Genomic DNA, 22,948 nt, shown 5'->3' with positions numbered 1-22,948 from the left:
AATAATCAAAGAATAAAAATTTATATGACCAGATTTGTTTTGTTAATAAATAAATCTGTTTATGAAATTAGAACAACATGTAGCATTTACTTTAAACAGAATGTGTTACAGTGCAAATAATGCAGTGCATGATTTTAAATTTAAGTGCAATTCATACAACTGTTAAAATTCCAAAAATATTTATCTACTATATTAGGTCACTAATGTTTATCAAATTGCGAATGCCATGACATCGCAATTAAGTGAGGTTAATCTATGTAGTAAGTGTTTAGTAGTGTTCATTCCTAATATCTTTCTTTATAATAAATATTTTCACTTTTTAAATAAGCACTGGAACAGTGAAATGTTAACAAATGCTAATTTTACAAATTCTAGTAGCTGTTAAAGTCTTATGCCTTTTTTTTTTGCATTTGTCTGTTACTGCGAACCTCTTTTATTTATAAAGACCCATAATATGACATGAGTTGGAATTACAAACTGTACATCAGGAATCTATTCTAGGGAAAGAGTAATGATTTTTTTCCCCCCCACAGTTGCACAATGCCCACCCTGAACAGTATGAATTGCCGGATAAAGATTTCATGATTGTAGCTCTTGATTTACTCAGTGGCTTAGCAGAAGGACTGGGAGGCAACATTGAGCAGCTTGTGGCACGAAGCAATATCCTCACTTTAATGTATCAGTGCATGCAGGTAAAGGAGTTTTTGAGAGATGTATTCATTTATTATATTTATAATGTCTGAAACTACATACATAAATGTATAATTTATGATTGCACTTAATGTGCCAGTCTCTTGACAAGTTTCTTGCATTGGACAACTAGGAATTTATTTTTTTTAGACATCGCATGGATGGTGGATAGTATAAATTCTACTTTTATGGCTTCTCTTCTGACAATAAACTTATTCAGTCAACATACTTGCAAAAAATATTTTCCTTTAAGTATATTTTATACATTGAGGAGGATGTGCAATTTAGAAATGCAGCTCATATAAAAATACTTAAGATGTATGTTTTTAAATTGTAATATTTTTAATTGCTCTAAAATGTGCATAAGTATACTGCATGTACTATGCAAGGTGTTAAAACGGATGTATGATCAAGCTGTTGAATGTCTTTTAAAATCAAAATTTTGAAATTATTGAAGTTATAAACTCAAACTGTAGTTAAAGACACTTTATGTTATAATTTTACAAATATGCAAAATTGGCAGTGACATTAGATAGATGCAGAGATAGGTTGGATTATGGTTAAATGAATGGAAATTAAAATTTAGAGATGTTTTACTTATGTAAAAATGCTTATAGACTTGTTGGCAGATCATATACCAAGGACTAGGTTAAATCAAAAAATAAAGATTTGCATCCAAATATATTTTTTATGATGCATTACATTTCATTAGATAAACTGTCTCTGTTTATCTGTAATAAGTAATCAATTTTAAAAAAGTCTGTATTATATAATGTATTATATTCTATATATAATTTTTTTTTTCAGCAAGAATACAAGTTTTTTCTGGACTAGTCTAATACTCAATTAAATGAATTTTAATAATCATTTAAGTAAATTAAAGTGTTTTTAAATGAAAGAATTTCAGTTTCCCAATAACCAAATGTAGTCCAACACTATGCAATCGTTTTTTCATGTTTGCCCAGTGTTTAAATTTTAAAGTTCTCCAGAGAGTCAAAAGCAGTTTTGGCAATCTAAATTTTAGTACCAGAGACAGGTTGGGAATGTTAAGTTTACAGTGAAAAATACTGCATGAATGTCTAGACAACATTAGTGCTATTAGTACATCACATTTATAAACTTGTAATACAAATACAAATAGAGGATTAGTAACAGTGAAACAAGGCTAATTAAGGACAAAAAATATTTTTAAGCATAAAACAAAGTTGACCTTTCAGGTTTTTCTCCTTCTTTTATTTTGTGTGTATGCTTTTTATTCAATTTCAGGACAAAATGCCAGAGGTGCGGCAAAGTTCGTTTGCTTTATTGGGGGATTTAACTAAAGCGTGCTTTCAGCATGTCAAGTCATGCATAGGTGTGTATAATTTAAATTATTTTCTTCATATTCTTGTTTCCTTATTTCCAAGTTCATTAGTGTTGTATTTTTCTTCAGCTGATTTCATGCCAATTCTGGGCACCAATCTGAACCCCGAATTAATATCTGTGTGCAACAATGCAACCTGGGCTATTGGAGAGATTTCAATTCAGATGGGTATGTAGAACATGTGTATGTGTCTGTCAGTCTGTCCATCCTTCTATCTATACATATATACATTTTTTTTCTTGTTTTTCTCATATTATGTTTAGTCATGTACTGCAGATTACAGCAAAATCAAGGCTTGTCTTTTTGTGTCAGAATAAATGCATTTAAGTAATCTGTTTTTCTGAGGTAAAACAATTAGAGGTTTCCTCATACCCAACACTGTCTTAACAAATTTGATATTTACTCCTCTCATATCTTGCTCAGTGTTTGCATCATTTCAGGTTTATTCTATCAGTCCAGATCTGAGAATTCATTTTAGTGCTTAAGTTTTACTGTTTTTAATAAAGGTAATATTACAGTTTATGAGAGCAAAATCCAAGCTTAAATTTTCTACATTTATTATATTGCAGTAATTTAAATAATTCTAACCATTAAAAAAAATTGTATACAGATGTTTTTTTGTTTTTTTTTGGTTTGTTGAGGTATACAGGAAATCTATGCTGTGCAGCACTAATATGGACAAAAAAAAGAAGTACTATGTATGGGGAAAATTATGTATATTTAAGGGGGGTTTTTTAACCTGATATTAAAAGCTAATATACTGCAACAGCATTTTTTAAACCAAATGTTAATCAATGAAATGGTTTTCCTTAATTTGAGAAAAAGATGGGCATTGCAGGTGCCTTTAAGGCTGACTTAGTTATAATTGATGGAGGAGTAATGAGCAAAGATAATCAAGAATTGTATAGTCTCAACTTGATACCCTTCTTGTAGAGAGCGAACATCTGTGTATGAAGCCTCACGAGGCACTTTGTCCGTGTTAACTATAAAATAGTGCACTGTACAGTTTATGTTGTTACTTTTTTCTCATTAACATTCATTCATAATGTCTACATTTTAAATTTTCTTTTCACAAAAAAATGAATGACAGGATGCACCTGATCACAATTTGCAGTGCCACAGCAAAGGGCCTAAATACTTGTTTAAATGACAGATTTCACTTTGCCATTTTCACATTCAGTGACAATCTGATAGATATTATGACCTGAAGTAATGTAATTTCAGAAGAACATGCATGCAAGTACTCCATTACTATACTTTCATAAAAGTTATGGCAGTATAGTTTACGCAGAATGTCTCTTTGGGCAGTGCTAAAACTGTATGCATTCCTTTGCTGCATGTTTGTGCAACTAAAAGATTGACTGATACAGTTCATGTTTATAATGGTCTTTGCATTCAAGAAGATCAGAATACTTTTTTGCTCTTAAGTTATTGGCAATCACGGACAGGTTTGTTTACCAGTTTCATTAAAATTTCAGAAAAGAGCCATGAATTTGGTCTGCATCTACCAGTGGTATTTCTTCTCTTTAAGAGTAGAGTGGTACGTTGTGGGATTTTCAGTATTTTTTTTTCCAGCCTTCTTCAAAGCATGTTGTGAACACCTTGAAAACCTAAGCAAATAAAACAAATGGAGCCTTATATTTTTTGAGCTGGACATGAAAAAGGAAGGCTCATTTTGTTTTGCAAACTAAATAACTAATGTTATACTCTTTTAATATGGCACATTTACTGGTACAAAGACCACATGACCTTTAGTGGCATATGTTAAGGCAGCTTTCCAGCCCTACTCACTTTTTCTCATCTTACAATTCTTATGTTTCCCATATTATACAGGGTGGGCAGTAAGTTTCCATACGTAGGAAAAATATCTATACTTTTTTTTTTTAATGAAAAACCATTTTTATTTATATAATATGCTCTACATGACTGCCAATGTTTTGAAAACACATTTCAATATGTGTCCGCTACTGCTGATAAACACGTATTAGTACAGCTGGGGTTATGCTTGTAATGGGTGTTTTGAAACTTTCTAATAAGTTTTGCCACAGTGTCGTGTGTGATGTCCGTTCCATGTTTTCTGTTAAATTCAATTGCAACCATGCGACTGCTTCCTGACCCGGCCATCAGTATGATTTCAAATCATTGCTCTTTATTCAAACGCATTTTTTAGGGTATCTGAAATATAAAAAATTAAAATGTTAAAAACCATATGTACGGAAACTTATGGCCCATCCTATATAACTTTTATATAAAATTTTTCTACTTATCTTTTGGCATTACAAAATGGTGTTTGGTTCAAGAAAATCCCATTCTGAAATCTTTAGGAGTTTGAAGAATTCTGTTAGTGCAGAGCCCAAGAATGTCAAAAGATCAAGTGTGAAGGCTATTGTTTGATGATAGCTGTTGGTGCAAGTGAATCCCCATGGCAGAGATTCCAGGTTGAGCTTTAAACTTTCCTAAACTACTCATAGGAAGTCAAAACTGAGCAAAAACAGGATTTTTTTCATGGTTTAAAACTCTGATGGAAACTGTCTGCACCCATGATGAACAGATTTCACTAGAAGGTCTGGAGGCATCTAAGTAAGCTTATGGAACTAAAAGATAAAGATCTAAAAAGCAATGTTCAAACTTTTGGAATTAAAGAAAGTGATGCAAATGTATAGTAAATGTCACTGAATTTCTGAATAAGTTTTCTTCAACTTTGTTTCCAAACCTCCACAATTATATACCTTCAACATTATTGGCTGCTGTGATATTATGAAGAGTCCAAGAAAGATACCAAAAATGTCCTACAAATGCAAGCAAATTTTATTTTTTCCTGATTTTAGTATGGTAACAGCTGAAGCTAGGGAGACTGTAGCTCCAGTGAGGACCAGTCTTTTAGCCTTTTCTCTTGTATGTGGCCCATCTTTAGATTTTGCATGCATCTAGATCTGTCATTTTTGGCAGCTCTAATGGAGCCTCAGAGGCCATCAGTGAATTTCAAGCTATGGGCACCATGTATGCTTTTTATTTTTATACTCTAACTCTGGTGTCAAGCATCTTGAAATTTTCACTTGTTCCAGAGTATTTCTAATACAGAGACTTGATTACTAGTGTTCTGTTATTTGACTCTGCCTATCATACTGGTTACATGGGGGATTGTGTCAGCATGTTTTTATTTCTTGTGAAGTGATGGAATTGCTGCCAGTAGTCAGTTGCTGCAGAGATGGGATATGCGGTAAGTGGACTTTGTGGCTGTGATGGTGAATGATTAAGCTGTTCTGTTCCATTTTAATAGATGTCTTCTAGCACTCATGTCAAAATGCCAACTTCTTACATATTGTCTTCTGCTGGATCTCTTAGTTACGTCTTGAAACATCTTGAGAATTTAGTATGAGTACCAAACATTTTGGTGTAGTTTATTACTTCTGGTGAAAGGCGTGTTTTGTTTAGGAATCCTGATTATTGGCCAAAGATGTGCCCAGATTTGTTAAAAAGTGCTGCTTTGTTATGGATGGCCACAGCATCATCTAAGAAGCATTGTGTGATTATTTTCCTCCAGTGCAACTTTTAGCCTAAAATAACTTGGCACAGGTACAGGCGAAGCTTTGATTGTTGTTTTTTCTTATTAAATTCAAATACAAATTTGATAACAAAAATGGTACATTGAATTAATTGTTTTTCTTTAAGTCTTTTTACCATTAGATTAGGCCAATAATTTTAATTGAAGACTGTATTTTGGTTACAGCTTCAGTTTATTGAAAAAAAAAGTGTTAATTAAAATGGCACTTTAAATAGTATTATGAAAAAGACTCTATACAGTATTGTATTCTGTAGCAGTTATAAGCTACTTTTTATTAGTTTGATATAATAGTTTTTAGTCTGTCTGGTTAAACACACTTATTAAAGAGTAACATGCACAAAAGCAATGTAGAAATGTTTATTTTCTTTCTTTGTTTTATTTGAACATTAGAATTAGAATTAGAACAATCTAGACGAGAACAGGCCATTCAGCCCAACAAAGCTCGCCAGTCCTATCCACTTGCTTCCTCCAAGAAAACATCAAGTCGAGTTTTGAAAGTCCCTAATGTCTTACTGTCTACCACACTACTTGGTAACTTATTCCAAGTGTCTATCGTTCTTTGTGTAAAGAAAAACTTCCTAATGTTTGTGCGAAATTTACCCTTAACAAGTTTCCAACTGTGTCCCCGTGTTCTTGATGAGCTCATTTTAAAATACAAGTCTCGATCCACTGTACTAATTCCCTTCATAATTTTAAACACTTCAATCATGTCACCTCTTAATCTTCTTTTGCTTAAACTGTAAAGGCTCAGCTCTTTTAATCTTTCCTCATAATTCAACCCCTGTAGACCTGGAATCAGCCTAGTCGCTCTTCTCTGGACCTTTTCTAGTGCTGCTATGTCCTTTTGTAGCCTGGAGACCAAAACTGCACACAGTACTCAAGATGAGGCCTCACCAGTGCATTATAAAGGTTGAGCATAACCTCCTTGGACTTGTACTCCACAGATCGTGCTATATAACCTAACATTCTGTTAGCCTTCTTAATGGCTTCTGAACACTGTTTGGAAGTTGATAGCTTGGAGTCCACTATGACTCCTAAATCCTTCTCATAAGGTGTACTCTCGATTTTTCGACCGCCCATTGTGTATTCAAACCTAATATTTTTACTTCCTATGTGTAATACTTTACATTTACTGACATTAAATTTCATCTGCCACAAATCTGCCCAAGCCTGTATGCTATCCAAGTCCTTCTGTAATGATATAACGGATTCCAAATTATCTGCTAATCCACCTATCTTGGTATCATCTGCAAACTTAACCAGCTTGTTACTTATATTCCTATCTAAATCATTTATATATATTAAAAATAGCAGCGGCCCTAGCACTGACCCCTGTGGAACACCACTCTTAACATCGCCAGTTCTGATGAGGTTCCTCGCACCATCACCCTCTGCTTCCTGTGTCTGAGCCAATTCTGCACCCATCTAAAAACATCACCCTGAATTCCCACTTCTTTTAACTTGATGCCCAACCTCTCATGTGGCACCTTATCAAATGCTTTCTGAAAGTCCAGATAAATAATATCATAAGCTCCACTTTGATCGTATCCTTTTGTTGCCTCCTCATAGAATTCCAACATGTTAGTAAAACACGACCTCCCCTTCTGAACCCATGCTGACTGTTCAGAATAACTCCTGTCCTTGTCATGTGTTGCTCAATCTTATCCTTAATAATTCCTTCCATTAATTTTCCTGTGATGCTTGTTAAGCTTACTGGCCTATAGTTGCTTGGATCTGCCCTGTCACCCTTTTTATATAATGGGATGATATTTGCCATTTTCCAGTCCTTTGGAATCTCTCCAGTGCACAGTGACTTCCTAAAAATATGTGTCAAGGGTTTATATATGTACTCACTAGCCTCCTTAAGAACACGAGGATAAATATTATCTGGGCCTGGTGATTTGTTTGATTTCATCTTATTTAATCTGAGCAGCACTTCTCCCTCTACAATTTCCAAATCCCTCAGTACCTCCTTAGTAGTTGTGTTTACCTCTGGCAGGTTATCCACTTGCTCACTTGTAAACACCTCAGAAAAATGTAAGTTTAGGGCATCTGCTATTTCATTGTCTGTATCTTTTAATTCCCCTTTACTATTCCTGATGAACTTGACCTCCTCCTTAACTGTTCTTTTACTACTAAAATACTGAAAGAATCTCTTGGGGTCTTCTTTCGCCTTATCTGCTATATTCCTCTCCAACTGTCTTTTAGCCTCTCTGATATCCTTCTTAATGGTTGCCCTCATTTTCTCACACTACGGTTCTCTTTGCAGTCATTAGTCTTATATGCCTTATACAGCAGTTTTTCCTTTGCAACTTCTTTTTAAATCTTTATTAATCCATCGTGGAGATTTTTTAGTTTCCTATTACTTCCAAATTTAGGTATGTATCTGTCCTGCATTACATGTAAAACATTTTAAACCTGTTCCACTGCTCCTCGACTGTCTCCACATTTAAAAGCTTATCCCAGTCTATCCTACTTAGACTTTGTCGCATCTGCTCAAAATTAGCCCTACTAAAGTTCAACTTAACAATTTTAGTCTTTGCATCTGTACTCTTACAAAATACTGAGAATTGTATTACATTATGGTCACTTGACCCTAGTGGTTCAATCACCTCTACACCCTCAATTCTATCCTGATTATTACAGAATACTAAATCCAGATAGGCTTCACCCCTTGTTGGTGCTTTAACATGCTGTGTTAAAAACAGTCGCTGATTACTTCTAAAACTCCTGCTCTTGTGCTCCTCCATCTGTAAGGTTATCCCAGTTAATATTTGGATAATTAAAGTCCCCTATGACTATAATATCCCCCTGTAAACTTGCCTTTTGATATTACTAAAAGATGTGTGTTGAAATTACTGTCTGAATTGGGTGGTCTATAACACACTCCTAAAATGAGACCTTTTCCCTAATATTTTCCAGGCGAAGCCACATGTCCTCACTAAGATGGGGCTCATCATCCAACTGAAGATGACTTACATTTAATTCCTGTTTGGCATAAACAGCAACCCCACCTCCTTTTCTGTTCTGTCTATCCTTCCTAAAAATGTGTATCCCTCTATGTTACACTCATCCCCATCTTTGTTATTTAGCCAGGTTTCCGTTATTGCTATAATATCATAATTGTGCTCTGCTACATACAACTCCAACTCACTTACCTTATTTTTGATACTTCTAGCATTAAGGCAAGCTATTTTTAATGTGTTAATCCTTCTATCTTTACGTGTTTGCTTAAAATTTACATTACTATGCATTTTTATTTCTACACCATTGTTTGTTCTTCCATGTATAGATCTAAATCTGGCCTGTCCTAAACTCCCTGCCCCCCCATTCCCTAGTTTAAACAATCCTCGACTAGCCTACACATACGCCTCCCCAATACATTGGTGCCCCTCCGGTTCAGATGTAACCCCACGGCGGAACAGGTCCCATCTGTTCCAAAAGGAGTCCCAATGCCCCATAAACCTATACCCTTCTACCCTGCACCAAGATTTGAGCCACGCGTTAAGCCTTCTAATCTCCTCAATCTTACCTGGACTGGCGCGTGGCACAGGCAGAACTTCGGAGAAGACTACCTTGTCAGTTCTGCTCCTCAGCTTGGTACCTAACTCTTTGAATTTGGATCGCAGAACTGACAGACTACCCTTATGTATGTCATTTGTTCCAACGTGGACAATGACAACTGGATCCACCCGCTCTGGCCAAGAGCCTATCCACCCTTCCAGGAGGTCTCCCACCTGTGCTCCCGGAAGGCAACACACGTCGAGACTCTCTCTCTCTGGAGCACACCTGCGCTTCAATCCCCCTAATGATTGAGTCCCCAACTATCACTACCTCTCTCTTTTTGGGAACTGGTTTTGAGGTGGCCCGTTGGGGCTCCTCAACCCTGCCTACCACCTCAGAATTATCAGAGTCACCGTCCAGCTCCGCCAGGACATGATAACGTTAGACACTTCTAATTCTGGGGTTGATGCCGGACAGTGTGCACCCTTTACCTTACGCCTTGCGACCGTGACCCACCTATTCCTACCTGTCTGGTCTGGAATCTCCTCCCGCCACCTTAGGGGTGCACACTATCTCTAAAGGACACCTGGGCCAAGTCCGCCAATTCTCTATTACAACGCAGGTCAGCCAACTCCTCCTCCAGTTCAGCGACCCTGAGCTCGAGGTGCTGGATCAGCTGGCATCTCTTGCAGATGTAGCCCTCATAGACAACTGGCTCTTCCAAACCATCATCTAAAAGTCCAACATCCAACAGGACTTGCATTGCACTGGCCTCATTATTAAAATTTGATTTGGGATTACTAAGCTGCCTTAACTATATATTTTTTTTTTTCTTAAAATTAAATTTCTTCTTCTTTCAGCTGCTCCTTAACTTAAATGGTAACACTAAGATCTGCTACAGATATTTTACACCTTTTCCCCTTAAGCTCCTGTACTGTTCTCCCTCTCAGCTGCCTGCTGTTTGCCTTTCTATGAGGTTAACTTTACTTTTCTCTGTCTCTTCTAGCTTTGCGCTCTTCTTACTTATAAGCTCTTCACTCGCACTGTTTGTATTCCCCCGTATTAATGAACCAATACGCTGTCGCCCACTTAACTGTTCTGCCTCTGGACGGCTAAGGACTGTTTAATCTAAAATAAACAAATAAATAAAACTTTACTACCTTATTTGCTCCTACTGCTCCTTGTGCCTGAACGGTGTCTTAACGCAGGCCGCTTACCTGCGCACTACTGAGTTTCCACCTTTTACTGCTTTGAAGTCAGCCGCGGCCTTTTTTTCTTTTCCTTTAAACTAAGGAATCGCTGTTACGACGACGCGGTTATTTATTTACAAATGCCGATATCAGTTACTGCTGCTTTCTACCCTGCCGCCTCGATGCTAATTCAAATACAGATAACAAGAAAAAGAACAAGTACAAATAACTTTTCCAAGCGCACTTCCAAACACCCAGTCTACTTTTACTCTTTTACTTTTATATCTTAAATGTTGTTGAAAGAGCCATTTCTTTTTATTACATATATACACACATATATTCTCAAGTCTACCTAATCCATTTCAAGGTCATGGGTGATCATCATCTGCTGTAGCAATAGTGGGAACAAGACAGCAAACAACTTTGGACAAAGCATCAGTCCATCGCAGGGCACATATTCACACACCAGTTAATGCAACCTGCACATCTTTAGGAATGTGGGATGAAAACAATAGTACTGGGAGAAAAACTCATGTAGACACAAGAAGAACTTGCAGACTTCATACAGAAAACAAAATGTGAGATTTCAAACATAGGACACTGATATGTAAGGCAGAGTTGTAACCTCTTCATTACCATGTAGCCAATTTACCGTTTTACTAAAAACTCTTGATTGTGTATGTCTTCTGATTCTTATTTAGTTTGTCTTTTCCATAAAAGTATCTGCAGTACAGTAGAGTGGTTGCCTGATGTTCATTTTAAAACTATAAGGCTGCCTTATTTCTGTACAAAGGAGCCCAATTGCAGGTGTCTTGCCAGAATGGGTGTAATTATTGTATGTACGGTGAACAGGATGGACCAGCTATACAGTAATACAGATTTGGTAAGGTGGTGAAATTATATTCTGTCATGTTTGTATTTTATAGGCAACAAAGACTTTGTGGTGCTTTATATCAAATTCATTTTTGTCATGCATATGAGTAGTATGAACTGAGTAAAATATTCAAACTCTGACACAGAAAAGCTTTTGCCTGTGGGCAGCATCTTTAGGTGAGAATGTTGATCCATGTACTCTTAAAAATTCTGTTGCACTTTGCTCCATCTTGTGGAAGGAAAAAAATACTGCAGTGGAGTCACAAAGCTAAGGAAACCCATAAGCACTAAGAATTATCTAGTGCTTTCAGGTGCATTGCAACCATGTTGTAACTTAGTCGTTTAATCGTGTAGCTTAATTGAGAAAGAAGGCCATTATTATGTGTGAGAAAATAGTGATGAGAGATGAAGCATGATGTAAAAGGCTCCTTACTGATTAAGCAAGGAAAACGTGTAAGGTATGTGCATATATTGGTAAGATTAAAAGCATTTTGAATAAACAGTTTCTTCAAAGAATTTAAATTTAAGGTAAACTTTATTAAATGTTACCTACAAGGCAGTTTATACATGTTTAAACCGATTTGAGGACATTCTTCTCAATAATTTAAAGATTTATACTTTATTAAATGTCTACTGTGTCTTAATGCACAGTACTTCTTTTTATCAGGTAACGCTTCTGGATGTCTACTGTGTCTGCTGCAGACTTGGATTTTTTTTTGGAAAGAAATAATGAAACCTATGTAATCTATTGTACTTTTAATAGTAGTTCTTCTTTTACCAGGTACGGAAATGCAGCCCTATATTCCTATGGTTCTGCACCAGTTGGTGGAGATTATAAACAGACCCAATACACCAAAGACATTATTGGAGAATACAGGTACCATACCACTGGAAATATTAAAAAGAAAACTTAAAATTTGGAAATGTTAAACATGTTAAGAGTTCTGAAAATAAGAATTCAGTTTGGTTACATTGGTAAGATATGCTTACAAACGTCTTAGTTTGTGAATCATAATTTTAAGGACCTTTAAAAAAAAATATACAAACTATTTAGTTTCCTTGGGTAACTTTTCAGTTTTGTCCAAAACATAAACAAAGATTCTGTGCTCAGTTGAGGCTTGTAACTGCATCAGTTTGATCCTCACAAAGCAAGCACAATGTGAATGAGATACCAATCAGTTACTGTTATGAGAAATAATTTTAATTGGTTATTAATGATTGAATGACATTGTCAAAACATTTTATTATTTTTCATAAGCTATTGCTTATGTTTTCAGTGTTCTATACGTCATAAACCACATTAAATAGGACTTATAAGTAAGATTTATTTTCAGCATTGACAAGTAAATGACACATTTTGGATGCAAGTACTTACATATCCTGGGACAAACATTTCTAATACATTTTACACAAATGAGAAGGCCTTAGTGTCGCAAGCAGTTCCAATTAGAACCTGTTTGTGCCTTCATTTCCATCTGTTTTCTTGTCAATTGCAATGTAAATATCTAGTGCCCCATAGGCGTTTTTGGAAGAAAAAAGTAGGGTACATTTTGTTAATCCACATTGTAAGTTAAGTTAGGCTTATTGTAAGTCATCTAGATGTGGTGATGTTTGTTTCTTTTTATTTCACTGTTGTAAATGTGAATGCTTTTTTTTCTGCAAATAGATGTTGAATGTTATTCAGTTACTGTAAGGGTGGCAAAATGTTTAATGTAGGATATCTGATCCCACAATATAGGGAAAAGAAAATTGTTTAAGACAAATTTTTCACCCAACAGGCAGTTTGTTCAAGATCTGCTACATTTATTATCAAGTGCTTAAAGTATGGAATGGGGTTCTGATTTCCACTTGCAATATGATTGACATGATTGAAGTGTTTAAAATTATGAAGGAAATTAGTACAGTGGATTGAGACTGTTATTTTAAAATTAGTTAAGAACACAGGGACACAGTTGGAAACTTGTTAAAGGTAAATTTCGCTCAAACATTAGGAAGTTTTTCTTTACACAAACAATGATAGACACTTGGAATAAACTACCAAGTAGTGTGGTAGACAATAAGATGTTAGGGACTTTCAAAAACTCGACTCAATGTTTTTTTGGAAGAAATAAGTGGATAGGACTGGCGAGCTTTGTTGGGCTGAATGGCCTGTTCTCGTCTAGAGTGATCTAATGTTCTAATATCTTTATTAAATATTTTTTTCTTTAAAAAAATCAAGCATAAAACTAAGAGAAACTGACTTAAATGCAGCAAAATGAAATTTGTGCATAGCAGATGTTAGGAAAAAGCCATTTAAAATATTTAGGATCTGTTTTGATTTTTTTTTTTCTTCAATGATTTAGACAGTATCCACAAGAGATGATCGGAATGGTATTTATTTGTATTTATGTAGGTAATAAATACAGTAGCAAGAAAATTTTCATGAATCCCTTGGAATTACCTGCATTTCTGCATTAATCTATACTAATAAAAGGCAAAGCCCTCACTCACTCACTCATCACTAATTCTCCAACTTCCCGTGTAGGTAGAAGGCTGACATTTGGCAGGATCATTCCTTACAGCTTACTTACAAAAGTTAGGCAGGTTTTATTTCGAAATTCTATGCGTAATGGTCATAACTGGAACCTATTTTTTCGTCCATATACTATAATAGACTTCTGCTCAATGCCCGTGGGAGGCGGAGTTCGCCTCCCCGTAATTAGTGCCTGCCCATATAAGGCCGTCCGTCAGCGGCAATCCAATAGAAAGCGCCGCGCTAAATATTCATGGGTGAAGGACTGTGCTTATGCAGAGGAAGATGAGATGGTCAGGGTGGTGTTTGGCACAAACTCAGCGAAACTGCGAGAGAAACTTTTAAGTGCCGGGTCTTAGTTAACATTAAATACAGCCGTGGACATTGCACGAGATGGCACCAGCACAGCTGGGAAATTTCGATACATGTACACCGAGCGGCTCACGTGAACTGGCGCGGTGCACAGACAAAAGCAACAGTTCAAAGAGTGCTGAACAAAACGAATTACACAATTGAGAAGGCAGCAAAAAAATATGAAGCGTCTGATACATACAAGCATATTCATAAGTGCAGCTACTGCGGAAACAAAGCACACGGTGGAAAAGTCAATGTCCGCTAAAGGAAGACAGTGTAAAAAAACCCGTGCAAGCAGTGTGTCACGTCTCAGATAAAGAGGAAGACGAGCTGTTTATTGATGCAGTAAGAAACGAATCGATGAGTGAAACCTGTTATCTTTAACTTGAACACAACACATCCTACAAATACGAACCTGATTGAAAGAAATAATGATAATCAAATCCTTGATGACAGCAACACTCATAACACTCACAAAACAATCACTGTATATTGACAATCATGTTATGTTATTTTTAAAATGTTCCCTTTTCTTTTTCATAACTTCTTTAACACACTACTTCTCTGCTGCGAAATGCGGGTGTGTATATGTGTGTGTATGTGTATATATATATATATATATATATATATATATATATATATATACACACACACACACTCACCTAAAGGATTATTAGGAACACCTGTTCAATTTCTCATTAATGCAATTATCTAATCAACCAATCACATGGCAGTTGCTTCAATGCATTTAGGGGTGTGGTCCTGGTCAAGACAATCTCCTGAACTCCAAACTGAATGTCAGAATGGGAAAGAAAGGTGATTTAAGCAATTTTGAGCATGGCATGGTTGTTGGTGCCAGACGGGCCGGTCTGAGTATTTCACAATCTGCTCAGTTACTGGGATTTTCACGCACAACCATTTCTAGGGTTTACAAAGAATGGTGTGAAAAGGGAAAAACATCCCATATGCGGCAGTCCTGTGGGTGAAAATGCCTTGTTGATGCTAGAGGTCAGAGGAGAATGGGCCGACTGATTCAAGGTGATAGAAGAGCAACTTTGACTGAAATAACCACTCGTTACAACCGGTATGTAGCAAAGCATTTGTGAAGCCACAACAGCACAACCTTGAGGCGGATGGGCTACAACAGCAGAAGACCCCACGGGTACCACTCATCTCCACTACAAATAGGAAAAGAGGCTACAATTTGCACAAGCTCACCAAAATTGGACAGTTGAAGACTGGAAAAATGTTGCCTGGTCTGATGAGTCTAGATTTCTTTTGAGACATTCAAATGGTAGAGTCAGAATTTGGCGTAAACAGAATGAGAACATGGATCCATCATGCCTTGTTACCACTGTGCAGGCTGGTGGTGGTGGTGTAATGGTGTGGGGGATGTTTTCTTGGCACACTTTAGGCCCCTTAGTGCCAATTGGGCATCATTTAAATGCCACAGGCTACCTGAGCATTGTTTCTGACCATGTCCATCCCTTCATGACCACCATGTACCCATCCTCTGATGGCTACTTCCAGCAGGATAATGCACCATGTCACAAAGCTCGAATCATTTCAAATTGGTTTCTTGAACATGACAATGAGTTCACTGTACTAAAATGGCCCCACAGTCACCAGATCTCAACCCAATAGAGCATCTTTGGGATGTGGTGGAACGGGAGCTTCGTGCCCTGGATGTGCATCCCACAAATCTCCATCAACTGCAAGATGCTATCCTATCAATATGGGCCAACATTTCTAAAGAATGCTTTCAGCACCTTGTTGAATCAATGCCACGTAGAATTAAGGCAGTTCTGAAGGCGAAAGGGGGTCAAACATCGTATTAGAATGGTGTTCCTAATAATCCTTTAGGTGAGTGTGTGTGTGTATGTATGTGTGTGTGCGTGTGTGTGTGTGTGTATCTATGTATCTATGTATGTATGTATGTATGTATGTATGTATACCCCAATCTACATACTCTCAAATAGACAAGCCACACGCTTATGGCTAATGGTAGAGGCTTCGCCTCAAGCGCCGACATACGAGGTTCGATTCCCGAGAAGGGGTGCACTGAGTATGTACGCGCGCTTGCCGATTCATTTTACCTCGCATCCCCTTGGTTTCAGACGTATGAAAAATATGCAGTTAATGCAGAATCATGTAACGTTATTTTTAAAATGTTTCCTTTGCTTAGCACAAGCACAGCTGAGAAGCTTCGATGCATGTACTCCATAACGTGTTAAAAAAAATAATGCATTTAATCACACTTTCAATCCAAGCAAAGGGGAACTTTTGTCAACGCATGATTTCCTGGTACATCGATTACATTGATGCACACATCAGAGCTACAAAAATGTTAGAGTCTGAATAAAGCACGTTCCTAAGACTGATTGGAGGCAAATTTCATTTCAAAAGACTACCCGACGGAAGCCTTGATAAAAGCATGGTTTTGTGCACACTGAAAAGCAAGCAAAATTAGATGCATTACAGAAAGCGGACTTTGTGGCTCTTTGTGGATATTGGACTTCCATGACCGTTAGTAATTCTAATTACATCCAATTACAAAATGTTCAATGATCACACTGTTTTAGCCTAATGTACAAAATAATTTTGGTTAAGGTTACTCAGAGTTTAAAGATGAAGCTGGTCAAATTACCTTTTATGTTTCTGACTTATTTTTTTAAGAAGAAAAACTCTTTCTCTTTTCTGAAAATGTACTTATAGTACTTAAAATACCACTTTATTTTTAAGTCTGCCCAAGTTTAGCCAGGGATGATATTTTTGTTTCTGTTTTGAATTGAAATGCAGTTTAAAAGCATTTTGCTAGTTAATTATAAATGTGATTTGATCTTCAAACTGAGTCACAATCATCTTAAACTAGTAATACAAAAAAGCTGTATTACTTCTTGTCAACACACTGTTTATACATTCATAGTACTGGTGGTAATTTTAAAAAGTTTAAAATCTTCTTTGGCATCTCTAACTCAAAAGTTAAAAAGAAAGTTATTCCCATTTTATCATCTTTTACAATTTTTAATGAACACAATACTGACATTCTTTCCTTTTAAAGTTTTGTCTTACTGAATGAAATATACATTTAAAAGAGCATTTTGATTTGGGTTTAATTTTCTACCCTTTCCCTGTGTAAAACAAAGTCTGCCCACCAGAAAATTGGAGTCATATCACATTCTGTACTGCATGGTGGTAACTTGTACTGAAGTGTGGAATTTATCTTTAGTGTATATCTTTAAAGCATTGAAGATTACATTTGTTTTAAGAAATTAAGCCTAAAAAAATAGGTAAATGCCTGAATTTAGTATTTAAAGTAATATCAGATATTTGTAGGTTAAGCCGTAATGGCAGTGTATGATTTGTTTGTATTTGTTTTTATAGTATCACACAGTGATAATGAACTCAATCTCTGTCCATGCCCTCATTTTCACATCATGTACAAAAGTATCCCTGTCCACACTAAAACGGCTGAAAACGGATATAACGTGGATGTTTGCCTACATTGGGCATCTGTGCATCGATAAAAAAAATCCTTAAAAGGAAGGGTGGTAATGCCACCGACCATGGGATTTATTGCAAATTATTCAGTGATCCAATCAGGGGAAAGCTGCATAATACACACAAGCAAATCACAGAGTGATTACAGTCTACATTTTTAAATGTCTTTGATTTCACATAATATACATTAAAACACCTATCCAGCATTTTCAAAAATGTACGACTCTGGAGAGCACTTTCCATGCTATGGAGAGACTATCACCTTTTTTCTTTTAATCAACTTATCTAATGATGAGTAAAAAACCAACAGCACTAGATAAACATGAAAACCAACCAGCTGTTTTGATTCCATTTGTTAGTCACTAATGACTATAATGAAAATGGAAAATGTTTTGGTGTCAAGCAGCAGAAGTGTGATGCACTTGATTGCTGTTCAGTTTTTTCCTCTTTTTCTGCAAAAATAAATAAAAATAGTTATTTATTTGTCTCTGTGTATATAGGGTGTAATAATAAAGGGTTTTACTTTATAAAAGCATCAATGTTTGTGATCAGTTTTGAAATAGACTAATTTATTTCTGTGAAATCATATGGTACCAGGACACAGCAGTATACAGTGTGATCCCCTAATTTAAAAAAGGCTTTTTACATGTCTACTTAATGTACTGCATTTCTCAGATTACCAAACACTAGAGTGACACTACTAAATGTAAAAGAAAGTATTCCTCAGTTTAAGATAAAGTATTTTAGGATGTTTGCTTCTTCTCCTGGAAGTGGGAGATAGCAACAACTGAAGCAATTTTTAGTTTAATTAGTTTTATATTTGTGTATATATATGTATGTATGTATATATGTATGTATGTATATGTGTATATATATATATATGTATATATGTATATGTATATATATATGTATATATATATGTATATATATATGTATATATATATATATATATATATATGTATATGTATATATATATATGTATATGTATATATATATGTATATGTATATACGTTCATATATATACACATACACACAGTGCATCCAGAAAGTATTCACAGCGCATCACTTTTTCCACATTTTGTTATGTTACAGCCTTATTCCAAAATGGATTAAATAATTTATTTTCCTCAGAATTCTACATGCAACACCCCATAATGACAATGTGAAAAAAGTTTACTTGAGGGTTTTGCAAATTTATTAAAAATAAAAAAACTGAGAAATCACAAGTACATAAATATTCACAGCCTTTGCTCAATACTTTGTCGATGCACTTTTGGCAGCAATTACAGCCTCAAGTCTTTTTGAATATGATGCCACAAGCTTGGCATACCTATCCTTGGCCAGTTTCGCCCATTCCTCTTTGCAGCATCTCTCAAGCTCCATCAGGTTGGATGGGAAGCGTCGGTGCACAGCCATTTTAAGATCTCTCCAGAGATGTTCAATCGAATTCAAGTCTGGGCTGTGGCTGGGCCGCTCAAGGACATTCACAGAGTTCTCCTGAAGCCACTCCTTTGATATCTTGGCTGTGTGCTTAGGGTCGTTGTCCTGCTGAAAGATGAACTGTCGTCCCAGTCTGAGGTCAAGAACGCTCTGGAGCAGGTTTTAATCCAGGATGTCTCTGTACATTGCTGCAGTCATCTTTCCCTTTATCCTGACTAGTCTCCCAGTTCCTGCCGCTGAAAAACATCCTCACAGCATGATGCTGCCATCACCATGCTTCACTGTAGGGATGGTATTGGCCTGGTGATGAGCGGTGCCTGGTTTCCTCCGAACGTGACGCCTGGCATTCACACCAAAGAATTCAATCTTTGTCTCATCAGACCAGAGAATTTTGTTTCTCATGGTCTGAGAGTCCTTCAGGTGCCTTTTGGCAAACTCCAGGCGGGCTGCCATGTGCCTTTTACTAAGGAGTGGCTTCCGTCTGGCCACTCTACCATACAGGCCTGATTGGTGGATTGCTGAAGAGATGGTTGTCCTGAGGACATCTGGAGCTCTGACAGAGTGACCATTGGGTTCTTGGTCACCTCCCTGACTAAGACCTTTCTCCCCCAATCGCTCAGTTTAGATGGCCAGCCAGCTCTAGGAAGAGTCCTGGTGGTTTCGAACTGCTTCCAGTTATGGATGATGGAGGCCACTGTGCTCATTGGGACCTTCAAAGTAGCAGAAATTTTTCTGGAACCTTCCCCAGATTTGTGCCTCGAAACATCCTGTCTCGGAGGTCTACAGACAATTCCTTTGACTTCATGCTTGGTTTGTGCTCTGACATGAACGGTCAACTGTGGGACCTTATAGACAGGTGTGTGCCTTTCCAAATCATGTCCAATCAACTGAATTTACCACAGGTGGACTCCAATTAAGCTGCAGAAACATCTTGAGGATGATCATGGAAAACAGGATGCACCTGAGCTCAATTTTGAGCTTCATGGCAAAGGCTGTGTGTGTGTGTGTGTGTGGCCGCTAGGGGAGGGGCTGTCTGCTTCCCACAGCCCAGCTGGACGAGTCTTCAGCCCCACCTGGAAGTGCAATTAGGACCAGGTGGTTAATCACCTGGAACACTTCCGAGTGGGCTATAAAAGGGCCCAGCCACCACCACTCGAGGAGCCAGGGTTGGGAGGAGGAGGACGACTAAGCTTGAGGAGGAGTGGTGGTAGAGAAGAAGGATTATTGGTTGTGTTTATTGTGCTTTGGGACTGTGTTTGGGCTGTGTGGCATGGAGAAGACGTGTCCCACAGCTGAAGAAAATAAAAGTCTTTGTACTTTTTATACATGCCTCCGTGTCTTTCTGTGTCGGGTCAGGCGCCTATATAGCGCCTTTGTTACAATGTGTGTATGTATATGTTTATGTATATATATATGTATATGTATATATGTGTATATATATATATGTGTATATATATATATATATATATATATATATATATGCATGCATGCAGTATATCCAGATTTCGAGTTTAATGTTGTCAAAAATAATGGTACATTATGAGCATAGCTCACTTGTAGATATTCAGTCAATATTTTTATTTTCTTATGAAAATTCAAATGGCCCCTTCTTTGTACCCAACTCCTATGGTCCCACTTTCATAGTCATAGTTCAGTACTGTAAATTTGCTGCATCATTTCTCTCTAACACCTTCACACTTACTTTGGATTTCTGAGATTTTACATTTTCTTTGACAGCATATTTAGTAACTAGCCAACGCCAAGAATAGGAACAGAAAGTGGTGAGAAGGGAATTCAGAAATCAAGAAGAAAGAAATACTCCTTGAAAGATGCAGTTGTGAACAGGTGTTTTGCTGGAGACTACAAATAATGAGTCTAAAGATCTAACCCTAGAAAAAGCCACGTACAACTGATCGTGGCTGAAGACTGGTTGTTGTAGATTAACACAAATCTTTGCAAACGTCTGTCCTTAGAAGATACTGTCGCTCATTTTATAACAAAGGCTTAGAAAACAACTGTCGCAGTATAACGAAAATAGCAAAGAGCAAAACCAATGCCATTGTTCGACAGAGTACCTTTCTGTAGCAAGCTACGGAAAAGATTCCCAGGCGCACATATGACCGAAGTGAAAGATCACGAGGTCAGGCTAGATATAGGGTGGTAACGTGACACCAATGGGGTCATGAGAGAGGAGCGGGGAATGCGGTAGTCCAAAGGAGGAATCAGAATCGAGAAAAACAGCATTGAGGGTGTATGGGAGGCTGCAGGCAGTGTGGGGAAGGGTTTTGAAGAGGAGATCGACAAATGTGGTGTTGGGGGGTTCGACCGGACCGGGTCTGAAGAGGAAGCAGGACAAACCAGAAGAGAAATATACAGTATATAAGAGAGAGCTGGGGCTGCAGTTTATTATATGTACTGCATTAGATGAAAGAGAGCTCAATATCTTGATTTATGAAGAAGGTGGTTTTAGATAAAAGCCTTGTAATAAGAACCCCTTAATTTTACACAGTTATACATTTTGACCCTATAATAATTTTTTTTGCAACCAGTGTAATACTGAAACATTATAGTGCTTGTACATTTACAGATTTTGGGATCAGCATATCCTGCAGTGAACTTAATTCTAATGAGCATTCATCTGCTTTTTTGCATGTTTCATTGGATTGTTCATAAAATGCCTGTTTTTAATGAGAATGTTGCATAGTTTGTGTCTTTTAAACCTAGGTTTCCCTACTCTGCTTCATATGAATCGGCTGGATTTTATTGTCTTCCATATAGCTGGCTTGGAGTAATCCTTAAACCATTTATTTTTTTCTTATGAAACAGTTACCGTTCTGTAAGTTTAAGGGAGAAGACTGAGAAAGCACCATGAACTTTTTTAGAGTTAAAAATACATTAATCAAGACTTTTTGTTGACAATCAAAAGAGAATTATCCATCTTTTTTGCTAGTAATTCTTTTCCTGAACAAATTTTTTAGGGTGAAAAGTAAGGATTGTAGTGGAGTGCCAAGAATGTTATTAATGGCCAAATTTTTAAGTATGGCTTAATTTTAAACCATTGATTAAACAGATAAAATAGATCCATCTTCTCTAAATAAGGCTTTACAGTCTCCTCTTTTAAATGTTTTGTTTCTTTTTTTAAATTGTACCATATATAACACTCCCCTCTGTCTGGGGCAGTGGTAATCAGCACTAGTGAAATCTTATGTTTATTATCATACACAAATTCTGTTGATTTCTGTTTCTGAGTTATTTGTTGTTTTTTTTCTTTATTTTTTTCTCCTCCCCCTCATTTGCTCATGTCTTGGTTGGCGTTTGGTGGTGTATAACCGTGATTGCGTTACCTTAGCAATAACAATTGGTCGTCTTGGTTACGTTTGTCCTCAAGAGGTGGCTCCCATGATACAGCAGTTTATAAGACCCTGGTGTGTATTATTCAATCTTTTATTTAAATCATTTTCCTATTCACTCTTTCATTCTCTTTCCTTCTTTCTCTTCTCCTTTCTGTCTCTATCTGAGAAAATTTTCAGTTAATTACAGTATCACAGTCCTTGATCATTGCCAACCATGTTACTAATCTTGTCCTTTTTAGGTCTGTGATTATTTTTCTCCCCCACTTCAGTAGCACCCTCATGTATATATTTATTTTTGTTGTTGTATTTGTTGCTAACAACTAATGCATGGAATAAAAATGGTCACATGCTTGCTGGTACGAAAGGCCTAATAAAATGGCATAGAGAGAGAGAGTATTACAATCCAAAGGAACAATTATCTGATGCATGTGTCTTATCTTTGAATGCTTCAGACCTTCAATGTTTTTACCTCATATAGGAGAGAGAAAAAAAAAAAAGTTACCAAAACAAAAATTATAATCATTTTCTGGGTTAAAAGAATAATCTGTGTCTATATTGAGGTCTTCTCCATACCTGAACTCCATAAATGAACAATAGGTGTTA

At 36.7% G+C, this 22,948-nt stretch overlaps 1 protein-coding gene across 2 annotated transcripts in view; it reads left to right on the top strand.

The window, feature by feature from the left end:
• tnpo1 (transportin 1) overlaps positions 1–22,948 on the top strand; it is a 157,158-nt gene that overhangs the window by 122,470 nt on the left and 11,740 nt on the right. The window contains exons 17-21 of one of the 2 annotated variants that reach the window (XM_039758464.1): positions 534–692; positions 1,957–2,044; positions 2,123–2,221; positions 11,967–12,062; positions 22,342–22,417. In XM_039758464.1, the coding sequence (XP_039614398.1) occupies positions 534–692; positions 1,957–2,044; positions 2,123–2,221; positions 11,967–12,062; positions 22,342–22,417 (518 nt within the window). The remainder of the gene's footprint in view (positions 1–533; positions 693–1,956; positions 2,045–2,122; positions 2,222–11,966; positions 12,063–22,341; positions 22,418–22,948) is intronic. The other variant, XR_005634296.1, reaches the window with a different exon arrangement.

The sequence above is a fragment of the Polypterus senegalus genome, chromosome 7 (genome assembly GCF_016835505.1).
Source record: "Polypterus senegalus isolate Bchr_013 chromosome 7, ASM1683550v1, whole genome shotgun sequence".
In the NCBI taxonomy this organism is placed as follows: Eukaryota; Metazoa; Chordata; class Cladistia; order Polypteriformes; family Polypteridae; genus Polypterus; species Polypterus senegalus.
This window is presented reverse-complemented; position numbering and strand designations above follow the sequence as displayed.